General features: G+C 34.6%; 3 protein-coding genes and 1 pseudogene across 4 annotated transcripts; 2 read left to right on the top strand and 2 right to left on the bottom strand.

The window, feature by feature from the left end:
- The first annotated feature begins 3,729 nt into the window (after nucleotides 1-3,729).
- LOC100792980 (protein POLLENLESS 3) lies at nucleotides 3,730-6,867 on the top strand. 2 transcript variants are annotated; one of them, XM_006586785.3, is made up of 5 exons: nucleotides 3,730-4,167; nucleotides 4,503-4,715; nucleotides 4,952-5,100; nucleotides 5,202-5,270; nucleotides 5,364-6,867. In XM_006586785.3, the coding sequence occupies exons 1-5, from the start codon at nucleotides 3,955-3,957 to the stop codon at nucleotides 6,523-6,525; spliced, it is 1,806 nt and encodes a 601-aa protein (XP_006586848.1). In that variant the 5' UTR covers nucleotides 3,730-3,954; the 3' UTR covers nucleotides 6,526-6,867. The 2 variants fall into 2 exon arrangements, with proteins under 2 accessions (XP_006586848.1, XP_006586849.1); XM_006586786.3 differs by having other exon boundaries at nucleotides 4,028-4,261.
- A 1,208-nt stretch (nucleotides 6,868-8,075) lies between these two features.
- On the top strand, nucleotides 8,076-13,041 carry LOC100793496 (histidinol dehydrogenase, chloroplastic). The gene is made up of 13 exons (XM_003534728.5): nucleotides 8,076-8,403; nucleotides 8,478-8,530; nucleotides 8,873-8,945; nucleotides 9,061-9,162; nucleotides 9,565-9,666; nucleotides 9,792-9,863; nucleotides 9,935-9,997; nucleotides 10,142-10,183; nucleotides 10,497-10,556; nucleotides 10,668-10,778; nucleotides 11,518-11,688; nucleotides 12,226-12,316; nucleotides 12,529-13,041. Exons 1-13 carry the CDS (start codon nucleotides 8,200-8,202, stop codon nucleotides 12,804-12,806), a joined length of 1,422 nt encoding a protein of 473 aa, XP_003534776.2. The 5' UTR covers nucleotides 8,076-8,199; the 3' UTR covers nucleotides 12,807-13,041.
- A 512-nt stretch (nucleotides 13,042-13,553) lies between these two features.
- On the bottom strand, nucleotides 13,554-15,550 carry LOC102662041 (pentatricopeptide repeat-containing protein At1g51965, mitochondrial-like; annotated as a pseudogene).
- Nucleotides 15,551-16,448: 898 nt separating this feature from the next.
- Nucleotides 16,449-21,107, bottom strand: LOC100813012 (uncharacterized). Its single transcript, NM_001254469.2, has 11 exons — nucleotides 20,996-21,107; nucleotides 20,791-20,868; nucleotides 19,665-19,760; nucleotides 19,485-19,560; nucleotides 19,307-19,393; nucleotides 19,108-19,181; nucleotides 18,903-19,010; nucleotides 18,678-18,815; nucleotides 17,804-17,909; nucleotides 17,381-17,589; nucleotides 16,449-16,934 (listed from the first exon to the last, which is right to left on the bottom strand). Exons 1-11 carry the CDS (start codon nucleotides 21,062-21,064, stop codon nucleotides 16,866-16,868), a joined length of 1,110 nt encoding a protein of 369 aa, NP_001241398.1. The 5' UTR covers nucleotides 21,065-21,107; the 3' UTR covers nucleotides 16,449-16,865.
- Between the last annotated feature and the right edge of the window lie 92 nt (nucleotides 21,108-21,199).

Genomic DNA, 21,199 nt, shown 5'->3' on the forward strand with positions numbered 1-21,199 from the left:
TTAAATGAAAACATATTAAGTAGTTTCTAATTAGTCTAACTCTAGTTTTAGATTAAAAAATAACACATTTCAATCTTGTAAGGACAACAAATATACCAAATTTTTTCAAAAGACGAATTTTGAACATTTTATATTCATAGAAACAAAATATATATTTTAGCCAATTATAAACTAATTATAAATTATAAAATGCTTATATTTATTGTTATAATATATTTTTGAAGCAATTATAGTTATAAAATTTTGTTTTAATTTTCTGTAATTTTAATTTGGGTTCAATAATGTCATTTTGGAGAGAAGTTTTAAAACATTAAATTGTCATAGCTTTCGTTCCAAAAACTTCAAGCTTAAGAAGATGTCACATTCAAATAATTTTTACTCCAATAAAGTTTTTTCTATTATTATGGTTAAAAAAGATATTAATAATCAAGAAATATTTAATGGAGATTATGTTAAGATTTATATTTTTAATATGAATTATTATGTCTAGAAGATATTTTATTATTAATTATGATTAAAACTGATCAAGAAGAAATTTAAAAACACTGAATTGTCGGAACTTTGTATTCTCAAAATTTCATAAAGTAAAAAAGATGTCACATTAATCAATCTCTTTTTTCACCATGATAATTCCATTCATTCAATTTCGCTATTTTCCCTAATTTAATTACAACTGCTTACTAGCTTTTAAATATTGGATTTCACTGCAATTCGACCTATGTTTTTTATAAATTTTGCATAAAGGCTTCAGTTGGAGATCTAATGCTAAAAAAAACCCATCGTGCCTGACATAATTAACACAAAATCTAAATAGACAGCAAGCATACTTTGACAGATATTTTTTTTCTCAATCTTCTAGTTCATTAAAAAAAATTATCATTAATTCAAAGTTGAGTCAAAGATAAATAAAATTTGGCAAACAAATTATTTTTATCAAATCAAACTCGATCGATAATGCATGAATGATTTAACCTTTAACTTGTGATTAATCAAATGGTTCGTTGAGAGGGAGATTAAAATCAAATGAAAAGGTAAAGGAAGTAAAATAAAAATAAAATGACCAAAAAGGATTAATGGAAATGTTAAACCAAAAGGAAGAAACATGTAGAAGTACGTTTGCATCAAGATACCCTTAAATGGTAGAGTTACTGCAAGCTGGTGCCTGAATTGAATGGTAGAGTTACTATTTTCAAAACAAAATGGTTGGCTATCTTTTCGTGTGTGGTTTTTTTCTTTAAGTTTGTTTCAAAACGTGACCCTCTCTGATGCACATACTTCCAATTCATAAGCATTAATAAATTATTGAAGCCTCTGAAACATATTCACGTGAAGCCTCTTTTTTCTACCTGCCTAGCTAGCTCTTGTGTCTTTTTCAAATATTTTTGACTACTTTTCATTGATATGTTAAGGTATTGATTTCTTTTTTCCTAGTCAACTTTCTAAATGCAGCTTTGCTTTGTTTGTCCTTGAGGGTGGGTTGTGGGAGAGAAGAAATAAGATGGAAAAAAAATATTTTTTTAAAATTAGTGTTAGTGTCACATTTCTAAAACTCTATTTTGATTTAAATATTTTTATCTATTATTTTTCTTTCTTTTCTTTTCCACTGTACCAGTGGATGTGTTGTTGCTTTCTACCATTTGCAATTATTATCTTTGGAGGAACCAAACATTCACCAAAATGGGTCAGAGCAACTATATGATTAGGTATCACAAATAATTTCTTTCGTATTTATGGGTTTTATCTTGAACCTATTTCGACTTTAATGAAAAATATTCCTTTTTAGTGAATATAAATATTATTCAAATTATCTATGTGATGATGAGAGTAAGGATAAATATCAAATTATATCTGTATTCATATTTATACCTGTCTTATTATATTTTTTATATAATTTTTTTCACCACATATATACACATAATATATATAAGATTTTATTGTTCTTTCTTCACAGCTCTCAAAGACCTTGCTTGTGCCTGAGGCTAGTGAGGCTAGCTTATTAGAGGGACCAACATTCATTGAAATGGATTAAAGTCACTGTTGCACGTTACTGCTGACTCATTCTTTTGCTTCCCCAAATACTCAAATACATGTCAAATTATTTGTATTTTTTTAGCTAGCTTTAATTAGGCTTTTTTGGACTTCTTTTATTTTCTAATTTTTTTAGTGATCCAATTTGATTAACAGTGCCAGCTTAAAACAAGAATAAAATCAAAAAGTGGACAGAAATAGGTGTTCACGATCTTTAATATATTCAAAGAAAATAGTAGAAAAAAGTTATATAATAAATGTAAAAAGTTTTATCTAGTCATCCAATTACAATTTAATAAATATATTAAGTTTTGTAACTTTTAAAATAATTATTTAAAACTAATTAAAATATTAAATTATGATTAAATCACAATGTAAAAGACATAGACAAAGAAAGGGTAGGAGAAAAAATAAAAGAAAAAACTAGAAAACCAAATGATTTACATTATATTTGCTAACACAGCAGTTATTGGGCTCACCTATTACCCGTACTCTTAGCCAAACATTTGCTTTCAAATAAAAGCAACACTAATAACATAAAGGTGAAGATTATGAGATATAGACTAATCAATGTTTGCTCAAGAGGAAAGAAAGTGAGATCAATATGGCATTTGAGTAATACAAAACTTTTTTTTTAAGTGTGTGGTAAGGAATATTTTTTATTCATCTTTATTTTTTTTACTTTAATTACTCATGAGAAATGCATGGGCATTTTTTACCTCATTAAGGAAGTAAAAGAGAGTAAAACAATCTCTTTCACAATATATTGAGATCTATTGAATATTTGAATTACTTGTTTAAAAGTTTTGGTAGTGAGAAAATAAAAGCTTTTAATCCTGTTATGGTTTTGGTAGTGGTTGATTTGGTCTTAATTATGTCCGTAAACCCTGACTTTGGTGGCCAGAGTTTCAGCAGCAGCAGCTCCGACATGTGCCCCACCGACGACATCATTTTCTGCGGCAAACTCGTTCCCTTCAAGGTTGAAGAGCCGCTGAAAAATTACACAATGCATAAATATTAAACTGTTGATATTAACTCGATTTTAAGCAAATAAAAAAAAACAAAAGATTTTTATTGAAAACTAGAACTCATTGACATTAGTTGGGCCTCTTTTCACTGAATCGAGAGGACATTATATAACTTATACGTATGTTTTATTTTTTAATTTATTAATATATTAAATTTTTTAATAGTAAATATTTTTTATTTATAAAAAGGTATACAGATTAAATAATTTGTATGAGTTATATCAAAATTAATTATCACAAAATTTATTATTTAAATTTACATGCGCATTAAATATACATTTGAGCGTTGTGCTAATAACCTAAAAGTTATAAATTAGAATCTTGCTTGGATCATTAATTTTAAATTAATTCATAACACATATTTTTGAATTTTTTTTTTTAAAAAAACTTTTGGATTGAGCTTCATACATATGAGGCGCACGGATCAGCTCATACGGATCAACTGATCCATGGGCCTCATACGGATCAGCTGATCCGTATCCTTTTACGAAATGATAAAATGAGAAATTTGCAAAATTGCTGGTGTTCGCTGGGTGCGCGTAGCAGTGCCCTTGGGTAAATTGAAGATTAATTTGGGCCCAACTTTAAAGCCCAAACCCAAAAGAGATCTCAGGAGCAAAAACAGTGACACTAATAACCCCAACGGCTAGTAATTTTAAAACGGCTACTTTCGTTTACATTTTTTTCTTTCACCTTTCATTTCTCAAATTTTCTTCCTTTCACTTTCTATCGTTGAAGCACTCATTGCTCGTGTGCTTTTCGCCCTCTGTTAAATTCACAATCTTTCTCTCTTTTCCCTTCACATCCTTCAACTAGAGGGAAGAAGAAGAAGTGGGGTTCTCTTAAGTTGAAGAATTCAATCTTTCAGCGTTTTCTTGTTGAGAAAGTTCTTGTCACAATGCTGTTTGAAAGAGGATCTCCGGCGAGGTGCTACATGACGCCGCCGCCGCAGCGAACTTCGCCGTGGAAGCCGCCACATTCACGGTCTTCTAGTGTGCCGTTTTCAGAGAGAAAAATGTCACCAAATTCTGTGAATAAAAGTGATATTTTTCATATAATTCACAAGGTTCCTGCTGGGGACTCACCTTATGTTAAAGCCAAGCAAGTTCAGGTAACATGTTTTGTTTTGAATTTGGACGTTACTTCTCCTGGGATGTACTGTTCTTGCTCGTGTTCCTTCACTTCTTGGCCTTGAATTTTCTTACGTAAGAAGGTTTTTGTTTCTGCAAATTTGCTTTATTTTGTTTCTTTGATGTTTCTTTTCTTTTTTGTTATGAATATGATGGAATTTGAGGGTGTAGCTAATTAGGCTTACAGTGTTTTGCAATTATAGAATTCATGGGGCGGGGTGTGAAGGGGAACTTGAATTGCCAAAGGGGTTTTGCTGGTTTGTTTTCTTTCACCGGTTCTGTGCAGTGATTGTTAATCTGAACTCTTCATTTACAGTTGGTGGATAAGGATCCGGGAAGAGCAGTTTCATTGTTTTGGGCTGCCATCAATGCCGGAGATCGTGTTGAGAGCGCCTTGAAGGATATGGCCTTGGTTATGAAGCAACTCAATAGGTCAGATGAGGCAATTGAAGCTATTCGATCTTTCCGTCATCTTTGTCCGTCCGATTCTCAGGATTCTCTTGACAACATCTTGGTTGAGCTGTATAAGGTAAAAAAGCTGGTGAATTCTCTTCAATTTTGTTGCTGTTTTGTGTCTTTAAATGAATTAAACCTTTTATTGTTGTATGTATGTTGGTGTACATCACCTAGTGAGATAAGACTATTATTGTTGTATGTATGTTGGTGTACATCACCTAGTGAGATAAGACTATTATTGTTGTATGTATGTTGGTGTACATTACCTAGTGAGATAAGACTATTGTTGTTGTATGTATGTTGGTAAAGAGGTCCGGAAGGGTTGATGAGGAGATCGCCATGCTTTGTCACAAGTTGAAGCAAATTGAAGATGGCTTGACCTTTGTGGGAAGGACTACAAAACAAGCGAGATCTCAAGGAAAGAAGATTCAAATAACGGCCGAGCAAGAGATATCGAGGTTTTTTTTTTTACATTCATGCTCTTTTATTATTATTTTCCTTCTAGTTTATGGACCATGTACCTCTTTATTTGACTTTGAATGTCTCTCTAATAATGCAGGATATTGGGGAACTTGGCCTGGGCATACTTGCAAAAAGGAGACTATAAAACTGCTGAAGAACATTATAGGTGAGCTTCTAAGATGGAATCAAAATGGAGTTTATGTATTTTACTTTTGTTTCTTGGAAGAGAAAAGTAACAGTTCCTTATTTGTTTCTACAGGAAAGCATTGTCCTTTGAGGTTGATAGGAACAAACAGTGCAATTTGGCTATATGTTTAATTCATATGAACAAGATCAAAGAAGCAAAGTTTCTACTCCAGGCAGTACGTACCGCTACAAAAAATAGAAAGATGGATGATTCATTTGCCAAATCATTCGAACGCGCTTCTCAGATGCTAATTGAGATAGAGACATCATCATCACAGAATGCAGCATTTTCAATGACAACACAGTGCCCTCCACAAAGCTTTGAGAACTCGATTAGAATGAGCTCTGATAGTGTTCAGAGTAGGTCAGAAAACCGGTCTGAGATATCTGAGGGGGATGCACCTCATGCTAGGAGGAGATTGTACCAGTCCCCTGATCCTAGTAGAAGAGATCTCAGTGTTCCTTGCACAAAACCAAAAAGATGTTCATGGGGATTCAATAATGGACATCGAAGGGAAGCTTGGGGAGATGCCAATTCAGATTATAAACCTACATTTGGGACTCCTCCTAATGATAAGCATGTCACAAGGATGCTAAACTCAAGAGAAAATGGTTTCTCTTCACCTGCCAATGGGAATGGGAAGGCAGCAACATTGGAAGATCCTGCTATACTAAAGCATGAAGCTACAAAAGTAACAAGTTCTGATTCGTTACACACTTTGAACACCGAATCAGCTACGGAGTTTACTGAGAAGGAGAAATCTGCTGCAGATGACAGTAGCTATGGATCAATACTGTCAGAATCACATGTCACAGTTGTGAATGGTGTCAATGAATTTGCTTCAGGAAAAAGAAAACCTGAGAAGAAAAGTTGGGCTGACATAGTAGAAGAAGAGCAAAATGAAGAAAATGACTTCTTCAGTGGATTCACAAATTTTGATGATAAGAATGGTGCAGAAGTGTTTAATGATGAAAATGAAGACTCCAACATAATCTATCCAAGTCCCTGGCCACAGAACCAGCCTGATGAATGGTCAAGCAAAAAGCTTGAATCATTGGACAAGAAAGATGGACACTATGCATCTGAGAGTGCCATTCTGTCAAGGAATCCAACAGCAAGGCGTTCTTTGTGTTTCAACCCGGAACTGATTGGGGAGAAGAGGCTAACTAGGAGAAGTAGGTTACAGGTATTTCAGGATATTACTCTTCTCCCCGAAACCCCAAGATTTGCCTAAGATTTATTTGTCTCTACACAAGTGTCCTAATAATGGATGGAGAAGGATCACATTGTTAAGACTTAGTGGCTTAATTACAGGATCATGGATCTCATTTACTGAAGGAATTCTATTAATATAGCTTATTCTTTCATTCACACTCATTTTTTTTAACAAGTTCTGTAAATCCATGTTCATTTGCCCCATTACTGTAAAATAGTTACCTCAGTTGTATTGAAACTGGAAGAGTGCCGCCTATTTCTGGTACACTCTCAGATTGTGCTTCAATTTTCTAGTTTCATTACTGATATTATGTACTTCTTCTACAATCAATGAGAAAAATTATGCTTCTGTTTGTTCCTATTAAGATTTGTAAATCCAACTTCATGCTTTCAAATACTTTAAATGAGTAGTTTCCTCTGTTGTATTGAAACTGGAAAAATGCCTTTTTATAGTACACTCAGATTGTGCTTCAATTTGAATAGTTTTATTACTGATATTATGCATTGCTCCTTCTACAATCAACGGAAAAAAAAACTATGATTCTGTTTGTTCACATTAGGATTTGTAAAATTCATGTTCACATTAGAACTAACCTTTTGCTATTTTGGTAAGATATGACACATACACTATACAGTGACTAACACCTACTTTGGGCAATAGTAGACTCATCATCAATTTGTTAGGCTTCAGAAGACAATTGAATATTCGTAGGATATTGATACATATTTAAGAAAGAATTGCCTGCAACATGGATCACACTCACATACAATTCTAAAACTGTCACACTATAATATTGTTCAGAAGTGTTGATTATGCACTTTGACAAAATCATTGACTATCTCCAAAGCAACATATATATTACTTGCCTTACCAGATATTAATAAAATTTTGCCGTGTTACACCCAATTAATGTTAATTTGCATTCAATAAAAAAATGTTTCTACATGAAGATCAAATTGTACTTGCTCTTTCTCAGGATTTCAACTTGTAAGATCATGCCCAATTTACTTTTAGATAACAAATTCAAGTTCGCATTTTTTTAAGTTTTTTTTTTTAATTTTGATATATTTTTTCCGTGTAAATATTTTTACATTGTTAAAAACATTAAATACATTACATATCATTTTGTAATCATGACTTAGAAAGCTATATTTAATGTGATATCTATTTAGTTAAGAATGTAAAATTTTTTACATTAAATCTTTTAAAATAATTGTTATAAAATTAATAATTTTAATTATATAATAAATATTCATTGGATGATAATATAAAAAAATAGTTAAATTATTAATATATTTCAATTAAATTAAAAAAAAACTTTTACGTGTGTCTTCATTTTCATATGTATGCGTTTCTCATATTAAGATATTATCTTTCAAATTTTCATAAAATCAAATTAACATAATAATTTTTTAAGTCAATACTTAAATTTCTTTTTCTTATAAAATATTTACATTTCTTTTGTATGAGAAATAGTGAAATACTTACATAAATTTCTTTGACCAATACTTCAGATTACCATTTAAATATCATCAATTTTTTAATTTTATTGAAAACTTAAAATTTTTCAAACACATGTCATTTGATATCCCTACTTTCTAACCGGAGCGAAGAGACAAGCGAGCATAGCAGTGTGGTCTCTCTCACTCCAACTCCAACCACAGAGACAACAAATACAACAACGTTGTTTCCATGACAATGGAATCTGCGCTTACAGCTTCTAACTGGAACCGTTCTTTGATTCGGATTCGCCACACTAAGCCACGCTTCGGTGCAATTCGCCCCACAGCAATACGGTGCTCCATCAACTCGTATCGCTTGTCCAACCTCACTCCCTCTGAGCTTCAGAGCCTCAAGAGCCGACCCCGCATCGATTTCTCTTCCATTTTCGGTGTTGTGAGTGGTTTTCCCTCTTTCCCTTTGTTTTCAAATGGGTCACTCTCAAAATTGTTCCTTTTTTTTCCTTTCAGGTTAATCCTATTGTCGATGATGTTCACAAAAGAGGGGATGCTGCGGTTAAAGAGTTCGTCTCTTCTTTCAAATCTTCTTATTTTCATCTATGAATATGATCTTGTTATTGTTTCATTCACTCTTGTTGTGTGTGGTTTCTTAACTTTTTCTTTTTTTGGTAACCATGTCAGTATGGAGTATCACTGACTTTGTCAATGACTAATCTCCGTCGGGTACCTGGCTGACCACCTTTAGTTGGGTTCTCCCCTCCCAACCATGTTTTTTCCATTCATGGGCTTGAACCCAAGACCTTGCTTAAGAAGACTCAGTCCAGTATCACTTGGATCAATGACTTGTTGGTTGTGCTTTCTTAACTTCTTTGCCTATGTAACTTCTTCACTTTTGTGTTTTGTAGATACACTTCAAAGTTTGATAAAGTTGAATTGGATAAGATAGTTGAGGTTGTCTCGGAGCTCCCTGACCCTGTGGTATGTTTGTTTGGATATGCATACATTCTGAAGATATGCCTTTGATTATGATTCACTTTAGTGATGTTGGTTTGGGCGCTATTATATTCTTGTTTTTGTGCCTTTTATTTTGCAGCTTGAACCGCCTATTAAGGAAGCTTTTGATGTCGCCTATGATAATATTTATGCATTTCATGCTGCTCAGAAGTCATCCGAGAAAAGTGTTGAGAACATGAAAGTATGTCAATACTGATTCTTGCCTATAGACTGGCTAGGTTGGATGAACAAGCCAGGGGCTTATTGATTCATGGCTGAAATGATACTTTGCATAAATTTGTTCTTGTGCATTATTAAGTCAAAATTTGAAATATTCAGTGGTAGGATATAGTTAATGTAGCTAAGTCTTACAGCATTATCTAGGAAAATTTAAATAATACTAGAAAGATCAAATGGGTAGATTGTCTTTTTCAGTTGTGATTATGTGCTTTTCTGTCCATGGTTAGTCTCTTATTTTTTGATTTATTTATTTATTTATTTGTGTATATCTTGTTGTTTGGCTATCATGCCTACATGATTGTTTGTTCTTTGGTTCTTGATGTTTCCCAACTTACGTGAATCTTGAGTTTTCTGAAAATCTCAGGGAGTCCAATGCAAGAGAGTTGCAAGAAGTATTAACTCTGTGGGTCTTTATGTTCCAGGGGGAACTGCTGTATTACCTTCAACAGCTTTGATGCTTGCAGTTGTAAGTTGAATAGATATTTCTGTTCCTCTTATGCCTTTCAATGTTCTACAATTTTGATATTGTAATTTGTATATTTGTATTTATCTTGTCAGAATTAGCTGACGGTTAATTATTTTGTTTACCAGCCTGCACAAATTGCAGGATGTAAAACTATTGTTCTTGCAAATCCTCCAACTCGGGATGGCACTACATGCAAGGTATTTATCTATTTTTGTTTGAAAATTATAGTCATGATGTTGTTCTTGTTCTGAGCAATGTTTTCCTGCAGGAGGTACTGTATTGTGCAAAGAAGGCTGGGGTGACTCACATTCTCAAAGCTGGAGGAGCACAGGTTTGAAGCATGATAGTATAAGATAAACTTCTTCTGGTTTTGTAATCTGAATCTAGTATCCTTATATTTAGCTTTATTCTAATATATTTGTATAACTCATTATAAATTATACTGTGATTAATATGGCATTTCTCTCCATTGTAGGCCATATCTGCCATGGCTTGGGGAACAGAAACTTGTCCAAAGGTGACTAGCTTCTCATTTAACCCTTCTTTATTGTTTGCTTCTCTATTGATAGTTAATGGATTCAGCTTTATTTATTATTATTTATTTTCTCTCTATTAGTAATTTAGTTATCATATTCTAATAGTATTGCAATTCATGATTAGATATAGTGAAACTCATTCCATGATATATTATCAAACTAATCCTAACACACACTACATAGATTACGTAATATTGTGATTAAACCGTACTTAAGATGTAACTTCAACAAGAAAACTTCATACTTATTTGATCATTTTTAATTTTAATTGTGAATTTGTGATGAAACTAGTAGGTTGAAAAGATTTTTGGCCCTGGAAACCAATATGTCACTGCTGCAAAAATGATACTTCAAGTAAGCATGTTTATATCACATTAGAATTTATGGATCCGTATCCACTATTACATTTCGTTTGTTGAATCTTAGATCTTCTGCATTTCTTTACCTTTTGAAAATCTTATGCAGAACAGTGAAGCCATGATTTCGATTGACATGCCGGCCGGTCCATCCGAAGTTTTGGTCATTGCAGACAAGCATGCAATTCCTTCCCATGTAGCTGCTGATTTGCTTTCCCAGGTTTAATAAGTTTTAAAATATTTCTATTTTCCTTGCAAACATTATCCACTAATTCACATTCATAATGAGAATTGGTAATCTTTCTGTCACCCTCTTAGAAACAAAATTCATGTTCTAGTGTAATTTATACATTATTCTAAAAATATTTTATTTGTAGTTTCTACATTATGATGTTAGTTTTCCAAAATTCAATATAGGATGAACTCATAATTTGCACAGCATGTAGGAAATGTGAATTAATTGAAGATTAATTACTATATCTAGAAAGCAACCAAATTTGTAAACTGAGGATATGGAGTGTAGAAGCGATTTGTTTGTTTATTTAGAATCTGATTATGATTCAGTGTTCTCTTAGTTGACAATGAATGTGCAAATACACCACACTAGAGAAAACGAACTGGATCACCTTTCTTCAAATAAGGCCCAAAATCTGCAAAACTTAAAAGCACAGATAAACCCCAACTGACAGAACCACTACAAACAAGAGTACAAGACCTAAAACCTGCTAAAAATTCAGACACGGACTAGAAACAGTAGTGCAAACAATATCCCATATAGAAAAAACTAATATAATGTTCAAAGTCTCAAACAGACATGCTTCCCCATCATCTTGCCAAATTATGACTTGAGGTTGATAAATTGTCCCTTTTTTTCTACCTACACACTTCGAAGATGATTCCTAACCTTTTTAGCTTCCTGTACATTGCTGATATCTATGCACCTAGTTTACAATTTTCAGGCAGAGCATGGCCCAGATAGTCAGGTTGTTCTTGTGATTGCTGGAGATGGTGTGGATCTGAATGCAATACAGGAGGAACTCAGCAAGCAGTGTGACAGTCTTCCAAGAGGCGAGTTTGCCTCTAAAGCTCTGAGCCATAGTTTTTTTGTGTATGCGTGTGATATGCTTGAGGTCAGTCCTGTTATCTATGTTTCTTTCTTGACCTACTAAATGTAGAGCGACCAGATCAGGATTAAGGTAGAGAGAGAACAATTTCTTTGGAATAACTAGAACAGACTGTTAGGCTTCTATGCCTGTATTTATACAGTGCACAGCAAGTATGATTATTCCATAATATAGATTGTACTTGTGTTGAGGAGTGTTAATAAGTTGTTAGAGAAAATCAAGAGAAGAATAGGAATAGCCAAATAGGAAAGACAGGCCCACCCCAAAAATACAAAATAACCTATGAAACACCTGTATAAATAACTATTCTCAGACATTTATGCCACATGGAATGTTAAGATGATCTCTTGATATGTCAGAATTCATAACTTTCTTTGGAAGAATTTATAATTTAGCATTGAATTATATATATATTATGTTTATTTTTCAGTCAACTAATATTTTATATTTAATTCCTAATTCGCCTCTCACTTGTTAAGTCTCAATTCACCTAACTGTTGTTATTGGAGTTTTAGAAGTAAAAGTTACCTTTGCATCTTTCAGGCTATCAATTTCTCAAACTTATATGCACCTGAACATCTAATTATCAACGTGAAGGATGCAGAGAAGTGGGAGAGTTTTATTGAGAATGCAGGTGTGCCTATGGATTTTCCTTTTGTTACTTTGAATTTATTTAGTTTTCAATAAATGTAGGGTTTGGAGGAGTGGGGATGGACTCTTATCAAAGATACTTATGCCTTCAATCTCTTTTAGGATCCAATTCGTTTTTGATAACCTCATTTTGCATCCTTGATGGCATGGCAATTCAAGAATCCTAGATCCTAACGTCTGTCATTGCCTCTGCAGGTTCTGTGTTCTTAGGGCCTTGGACTCCTGAGAGTGTTGGTGATTATGCAAGTGGGACAAACCATGTCCTTCCTACTTACGGTTATGCAAGAATGTATGGTGGTGTGTCATTGGACTCCTTCCTGAAGTACATAACTGTGCAGTCTCTCTCAGAGGAAGGTCTAAGAAGGCTTGGGCCATATGTAGCAACCATGGCTGAAGTTGAAGGCCTTGAAGCCCACAAGCGAGCAGTTACCTTGAGACTTCAGTACATAGAAGCCAGGCAGGTTTCAAGATGAGATGATGCTTCAACTCATTGTTCTCTTTATCTCTTGTAAGCTACTAGCTCTTAGTTTTTGGCAAGTCTAGGACCATTTGCTTGGCGAGATTACCTAGATTTAGGTGGTATTAGTAGCTAGAAGTTGCCATTTCAAGTTCATGTAACAATATGGATTCATATTCTGTAATAACAAACATATACAAGTGCCTAATTTGTCGGTGATCTTTGGAATAATGCATCCGATGTATTTGCTAGACTGTACTTTTTTCCTTCCTGATAAGCTTGCTCAAATGTACTTGTACTTGTTCACCATGGTTAAGAAAGTATTTGCAAAGACGGATAACTTAGTATATCGAAAGAATATTAATTTCATTAATAAAGTGTATTGAGAAACCTTGTAAAGACAGAAATATCTATGTAAAGAGTGAAGTGAAATCTTGTAAGACTAAGGAAAAGTTTTGTTAACGAGTATCTTTTAACACAGGTTGAGAAAAATTGAATGATTTTATATTTATAATTTGATGCTAATTAGTGTCATAAGGATGATCAATGTTTAAATTTTAATATATGGCTAAATAGTTTATAAACGAGATTAGTCAAATAATTTGTTCTCTTATCTCTTTTTTAGGTTTTAGCTATTAAAATTGCATGACCATGTTACACATAAGTATGTTAACAGGGTTAAAAATACCGAAATCATTGGGCATAGAACAATAAACCGATTTGTCTAAGAAAGCATACGTCGTAAAGGATAACTAACAGAAAATGCAATAGAGAATATGTAAAATGGGTGAATATTTCATCTCAGTTCTTTACATTATACAAGACCATCCTCAAACTAGGAAGAGAAAAAAAAAATCCATGCTTGAAGGATGAGCTATTAGTGCATATGGTTAGGAGCCGAGGAATCAACAATATAAAACCAAGGAAAAATTAGTGATGTTTCACCCTGCTAGATTTTCTCTATTACTATCTCATGTAAAAATGGATAATTTCACATAAAGAGAAATGTTTGGCTTGTCTTTTCCACACAATTTCGTTTATTTTTGCAAGGTCAGGAAATGGGAAAGCCCTGCCTAAGAATAAGACGGTGTATATATTGTATGAGCTTGAAACAGACCCTATCAGGAATTAAATTATCAGAATCTACGAGAAAAGAGATTTGTAACAGAAAGAAATGATACTCCTGTTGATTGGACTCCCAAGTGGAAAGTCCCAAATCCCAATGCGGGAAAACTTGAGTTTGTCCCCAACAAACATGGAAGTCTACCAATTCTGGAGCATGCTTTAGCCACTGCACTTGAAGCAGCACATCTAGTTGCAACCAAGTTCATCAGATGGCCATAATCATAAAATGCTCTGCCTCAGCTACACAGCTGTAGATTAAATAGCATCAGAAGAATCCTGAGAAAGCCTACTTACAAATGATTTCTGCTTGATAGGAATGTATATTTTGTTTCCTCTGTCATCTTAAAGGGCTAACAACCCAGCCTGTGATCGGGTTCTGCTGTCGAAATCTCAACTTCCGGTGTCCACCACTTTGCAACCGCTCAAGCACTGCATACGTAATTGAATCTGGTGTCAAACCTTGCTGCTCGAGTTTTGCATAGAGGTCCACTGCCTCAGCAGTTCTTCCACTCTTTTCAAGACAGTCAAGCAAAATATTATATGTGATCAAGTTAGGAGTGCATTCTTCAGCAAGCATTTCATCAAACAACCTACAGGCCATCTCAACTTTATCCGTCTTGCCAAAACACTCAATAAGTGTACTATAAGTCACGACATCCGGAATTAATCCTTTCTCTTGCATCTCTTTAAATCTCATGTGAGTTTCATCAACATCCCCATTCTTTCCAAGGCAATTGATCAAAGAGTTATATAGGAAATAATGTCAGGCTTACAGTCGCTATTCTCTAGTTCTTCAGAATTTTTAACAGCAATGTCTACTCTTCCAGCCCTGCCAAAGCTGGAGATCAAAATATTGTATGTAAATATGTCTGGTTGAGGGCCATCTTGTTTCATCTTTTCATAAAGATCATGAATGTGTGATATTTGTTTCAACCTGCCAAGAGCTGTGAATACTGTATTATACACGATAGTATCAGTGGTTATACCCTTTTCATGAATTTTATTCAGAAGGTCTTGGAACGCTGCCTTTCGCTCGTTAAGAACCCGACGAGGATGTTGACGGTGGAGATGGAGCCGCGAAAGGCGCGGCGGTCCATGTCGCGGAGGAGCTCGCGCGCCTGGTCGAATCGAGCAGGGTTGGTGGACTTGGAGAGGATGAGGAAGTGGCGGTTGTAGGTGAAGGACTCGTGGCGGAAATTAGGGTTTAGGGAGGGGCAGAATTGGAAGAATCGGAGGGCGAGGGAGGGGTGTTTGAGGGCCTTGAGGATTTCAGAGGCTTCGAGAGGGGTGAGGGAGAGGGAGAGGGAGGAGAGGTAGTCGGAAAGGTCGGAGAGGGTGGTGGGGAGAGGAGGATTTGCAGATAAGGTCGCGCATGGGGAGGAGGTAGCCGTGCGAGTCGGAGGGGAGGGGCGGCGCAGGGATTACTTCGGCGGCGAGGGAGCGGCCTGTTGCGGTGGTGGAGATTATCTTGGCGGTGTACTTTGTGGTGAAGTGACGGCGGAGGTGGAGGAGATGTGGCGGCTTCGTTTTGTGATTGGTGGTGGTGGAGTTGAGTTGGGCTTGGTGGAGCTTAGGGGACAGTGTTATGTTGGGTTGGGACATGTTTAGTGCAGTTAAAATTGTTACGCCCCATGTTCCAATGCAGATTCAAGGAATACAAATCCTTTTACCTCAATTCAAAAGTACTTTTTTTTAACTAATATCCAAACATGAAATGCTTTTGCATGCAACAAACTCAAAAGTACTTATTTTTAACTGATATCCAATCATGCACTGGTTTTGCATGCAACAAGTTCGATGCTTTCCCCTTCCAAAATGTTTTATTTTAATGATATAGAAGAAAATGTAGGTAAAAATATACATGCTTCAAAATTCTATTGTTTTAGAACATTTTTGTATTGTTATTAATTAATTATTTGTAGTCTTATGTAACTGCATTTGTTTTGGAATTGTTCAGTCATAAATTTCGAAAGATGCATAAATTTGTTTGATCTGAAGTGTGCCCAGTAGTGGTAGATGGATGCTTTTGAAGTGTGAATATTATGATCCGAACCCCAAAACAATGTTTAAGTTCGTTATTCGTAATGATCCCCAGTTAAAGTATAATTTTAATATATAAAAAAATGTGCGTACCAGTCCTGACCTAGGGAGAGGAATTATATGCTGTTTAGTTGATGAGAATAAGTTGAATTATATGCTGTTTAGTTGATGAGAATAAGTTGAATTATATCCTAATTTGACTTTAATCCAGAATATATTTAACCATAGTCTTCATATACTAATTTAATAATGAAATTTTTGAAAGATTCATGCAATAATAAGCCATATATGAAGAATCCATCTTATTTCTTATTTCACCCCACCCCATCTGTTAGTTTTACAGAAAACGAATGTACTTTAGAATGGGGATAGAAGCTAAACAACATTCACATGGCTGACGTGCTTCATAATCAATCAACAATCATGGGGAAGAGAAGCACAATGCCAATAAATGGTGAGCTCGTGTTGTATGAAAACAATGCTCTGCTCATTATTTAGAAACAGAAATGATCATTATTTTACAATAGAATTGAAATAATTTCGATCAAAATGATAACCACGGGGTACACCCATTATGGTAAATGGCTGGAATAATAACACACCTACTATGACCATCTACGTCCTGATTAAACACGGGGGAACAATGCTTCACATTTAAGCAACATCGGTACACAATAATCCCCTATTCTCTAGACTCAAATCCTGATTGGACTAGTTTCCAATACCTCATTATATGAATATAATTGGCTACACCGGTCCATTAAACACAAGTAACAAAAGCTATAACAATAATATAATCATGCACACGGATTAGAGGCATCAAGAAAAAGACTCCCCCAATTACAAGCTTCAGCGGCAGACCGGTTCTCCTTCGTTGGTTGAAAAGATTTGTCTTGGTGCGCATCCATGCTTAATCAAGCTTGACATTAGAATATAGAAGGGTGTCCCTTGTGAGCGGCATATTCAGGAGGTAGCATATCTGCCAGCAAACAAATAAATTAATAAATACTACGCATCAATATCAATATTACCTATCCACCATAGCATCATTAATGACGGATCCTAAAGGACCTTATGCATGATTATCCTCGTATGTAATCCTTTGATTCCTTCATAAAGAGATGGATTATCCAAATGCGAAACTAACACTTTTACTGATACTTGCACCCATCGTCCAAACAAAAGAATCATTTAAAAACTATCACGCTAGGATTTCAATCATGAATAAGTTTTCAAGTAGTTGCTATGATAGGTTACTACCCTGCCCCTGCTCTAATCAAAATAAAGATTGCCTTCCAATATTTAGCTAGGCCTTAATGACAGATTTTAAACCATACAGAAAAGGTGTTTCTTTTTTGAATTTCCATTTTTATCTAATTAATAATATTACTATTAACTAGCATAATTAGTTCACCTAATACTTACCCCCATAAGGGTTGAAACGAGCAATATAATTCCTGTTATCCAAGCAAGGGTTCTCCTAACCAGCACCACTTCTGGCAATGTTGCATTCACTGCATTTGTTTCTGCCAACCATCGAGCATACGGATGGTGAGGAGTAAATATCACATCAAACTTCTTGCCCGACTCTTGAGTAGTGGCCACGTGACAGTAGATAATTCCAACAATTTGACCTGCTCAGTCATTGATCATTGAGAGGTTACAAGAAAGCAAATTAACTTTTTAGATCAATACAGTTGGCATCTGATATAATCTGAAGAATGAATGATCAGCTAAGACTTTGCCAGTTGTTTGACAGGGTTTTCTATATTAAAGCAAATCATTACCAATATTGAAAGGCTTTAATTTAAAATCAAACAGCAATTGTTTTAGCCTAACAAAATTGACCTTTATATGCTTCTTGCAGTGAACTAAATATCTTTGTCAAAGTTGCATATAGCAATTCAACTCCATGCTGAGCAATACTTCCAGTTTCATATTGCTCTTGCAAAACCTGCACCATATTAGTCAACAAGACAATTAAAATCCATGTATATAACATCAACAGTCAACATTTTTATTGATTACTGGTAATGTTCAAAAACTAAATAACAAAAGAAATGCTCATTGTATCAAGTATGCAATATTACTTTTGTTTTCTTTAAACATATATGTAGCTGAAGAAATAAAAGTAATAATGGAATCAACACTCTTTTGTCAGGGTAATGGAATTAGGGATTAAAGATTTGCTGCAGGGGGAGACTCTAAGAAGTGGAGAAATATAATGTCTCACAAGACATATCAGTAATACATGTAAATTGAGAAAAAGCATTAGAAAGAAAATTGTTATTGACTCCAATATCATATCAATATACATTCATATAAATTCAAAAAAAGCATTAAAATAAATTTTTTATTAAAGGAATATCCTTTAAGAACATCAAATCTAGAAGTAAATAACATGACCCTTGTAAGACTAATACAGTTTCATTTTTATAGGAAAAGAGATATCATTAAATAGAAAAGAAACAACAAACATCTAACTGATGAGAAAAAGATGCATCACCAGGGTCTCCTGGCCCTTAAATTTTCTTTTGTATAGGGTAATGTTCTTATCCTCTCCCTAGGCAGTGCTAACAATTGCGGATTGCAGAATATGGTGGAAAGCCAATAATCTACTATATTGGATAACGTTGCGGGTAAATAGCACATTTCACATGTCAGTTCTTCCAAAAATTAAAAAGAAGAATAAGGCAAAGGTGTGAAGAAGAACATGACATACCTTAATGCCATTGAAGCATCCTGTTAACAACTCAGCAGGACTCTTTGCACTCTGTGATAAATTGTCATGCATTTGAATTGCTCTTTGGACATTACGTGTGAGAGACATAAGACCTATGATGAACTTCCTTTCTGCTTTCTGCAAACACAAACATGTAAACCTCCCAATCAGTCTTAACACATTCACATATAAGTAGAAAAATATACCTTAAAATCCTCATTATACCTTTGACATATGAAGATTCACTGAGGCACCATTTGCCAATGGAATGGTAAGCACTCCATTTAATGGCTCAAGGGCATCAGGAGCATATGATCCACCTATCGAAGATGACTAAGAAAACAATGACAAAGTCATTTCCACAAGAAACGTAATAATCAAATAATGCAGAAATAGCTCATAGGCATGTATAATATAAATCAAAACTAACAAAATCACTAATTTCTTTGTCAGTCCAGTCTTCCAGTTGCTCATCCAAAGAAACCACAGAAACATCATTTTCATCTGCATAAATTTAAAAACAACAATGAAAACGAAGCTCTTTTACAAAAAATTATGAAATCATATTGCCTACCACCATTTTCATTATATTCTCTTTCTTTTCCAAAATGAACTTTTCAAAGCCTCACCTGGAAGTTGAATGTCAACTTTATCTGAATTTGTACTCCAAAATGAATTGCTGAACATTGGATTATCCTGGACAATATTTCCAAGACCTGCATTCATAATACATTACACTATTATCTTTTTACGAAAGAGAGAACCAATATAGAATTTGATTATTATAATTAATCCAAGGCCAGAGACCATTGATTCCATTCACTTCCAGCAAAAACACAGCACGAGGCCTCTTGAATGGGTTAGGAATCAGAACATCATTCAACTGCACGAAAAACAAAATATTGTCATCAATCAAACCTATAACAAAAATATGATGTAACATGAATAATGTAGTGAAAACAGAACATCACTGATGATTCCAAGAACCTTGGATGAGCTGGCAGCTGGAAGGGTGGAAGGAGGAGCAAAACCAAGCAAGACTGACACAACAGCACCAGCTTCTTCTAGCAACAGTGAAGGTTGCTGCAACATGAAATAATACCACCCAGTGAGATCATTATTATTGATTCAACCATTAAAACAGAATGCAGTAATCTCGTTAGTGAAGCTAAGTGGAATATGGAACATTTAATTTATTTAACTAATTGGAAATGTTTCAGATGGATTCTACCAGTCAAAATTTCTTAAAAGGCTCTTTATCCAAATTCCTTATCATTTGAGTTATGACATTAAGAACCACACAATCTATTTATACAAGGGCATCTGTGATGCCAGTGTAATGAGAAATTCTCACTATCTGCTTATTTCACTTCTCCAAACTGCTAGCACATCCTAAAGAGTATAGAGCCACTGAATTTACACAGGTTGATAGTGGTAATCTATATTCTATTTTGCAGACTACTGTCCAAATCCCAAAATAGAATACAGATTCCCATATCCTTTCTGACCTACGACCAGGTCTACTTCATCCGGAGAAAGCAGTCCACTAACCTACTTTATTACCTTTGATACTACCACTTCAAAATAAAACTTCTTCTGCAATCAGAAATTAGCAATAAAACCCCGAAACTCTGTCTGCTAAATATTTTGATAATCCAACGAAGTTCTATGGAAGATGCTTTTACAGAAAATCATTTTATGTACTGATTTGAAGATGGATTTGTTTCATGTATTACAATAAATTTGAAGGTGATAAACTAACGCCATAGCATCCAAACTCACCAAATAAACATAATTCCGGGGCTGAAATGTTACAATTGAGTTCTGGCATCTATTGAAAGTTCTTATTCATTCATCAAGTGTCACTTCCCCGGACATTCCAACACTACCGACTAGGCAGAAAGGCTCATATTGCATGATTTATTCATAACATTTCGAAAATGGAATTTATTTTATCGACTAAAATTGTTCGGTCCTAATTTTTTTAAATAAACTTAAAATCAAAGTTCCATAAATGCGTATTCAAATAAACGACTGAAATTCGCAACGATCAGCGAGTTGAATTGGAAGATAGCATAAAATGCAGAAACGAGACAAAAAGAAGAATCTGAACCTCATAGTTGGATGATCTGGCGCGAATGAATTGATTACTGGAGCTATCGACGAAGAAGACGGAACCAGAAGCCTCACCCTGCGACAACACACACACACACACAATCGAATCAAACAAAGAGAAAATTGTTAGATCGAAGCCGCACCGCCATCAAGTTCTTACGTACTCATGAGATTGAAGAGAACACTGAGAGGGAGAAACGAACCTTGATTTGAGGAGAGAAGAAAGAGACAATGAGGAGAAGGCTCCAAATGACGGAAACGCGAAACTCCATCGCAGAGAGAGAGAGATCCAGAGGTTCCACTTCAGCAACGTGCTTCGTTATTTCTCGCAATAATGAAACGTAAATCGCACTCAGAAGACACAGGCTCGTTTGGGCCTTCTCAAATCACTGGGCCTTTAAAAAGCA

The sequence above is a fragment of the Glycine max genome, chromosome 9 (assembly GCF_000004515.6).
Source record: "Glycine max cultivar Williams 82 chromosome 9, Glycine_max_v4.0, whole genome shotgun sequence".
Classification (NCBI taxonomy): Eukaryota; Viridiplantae; Streptophyta; class Magnoliopsida; order Fabales; family Fabaceae; genus Glycine; species Glycine max.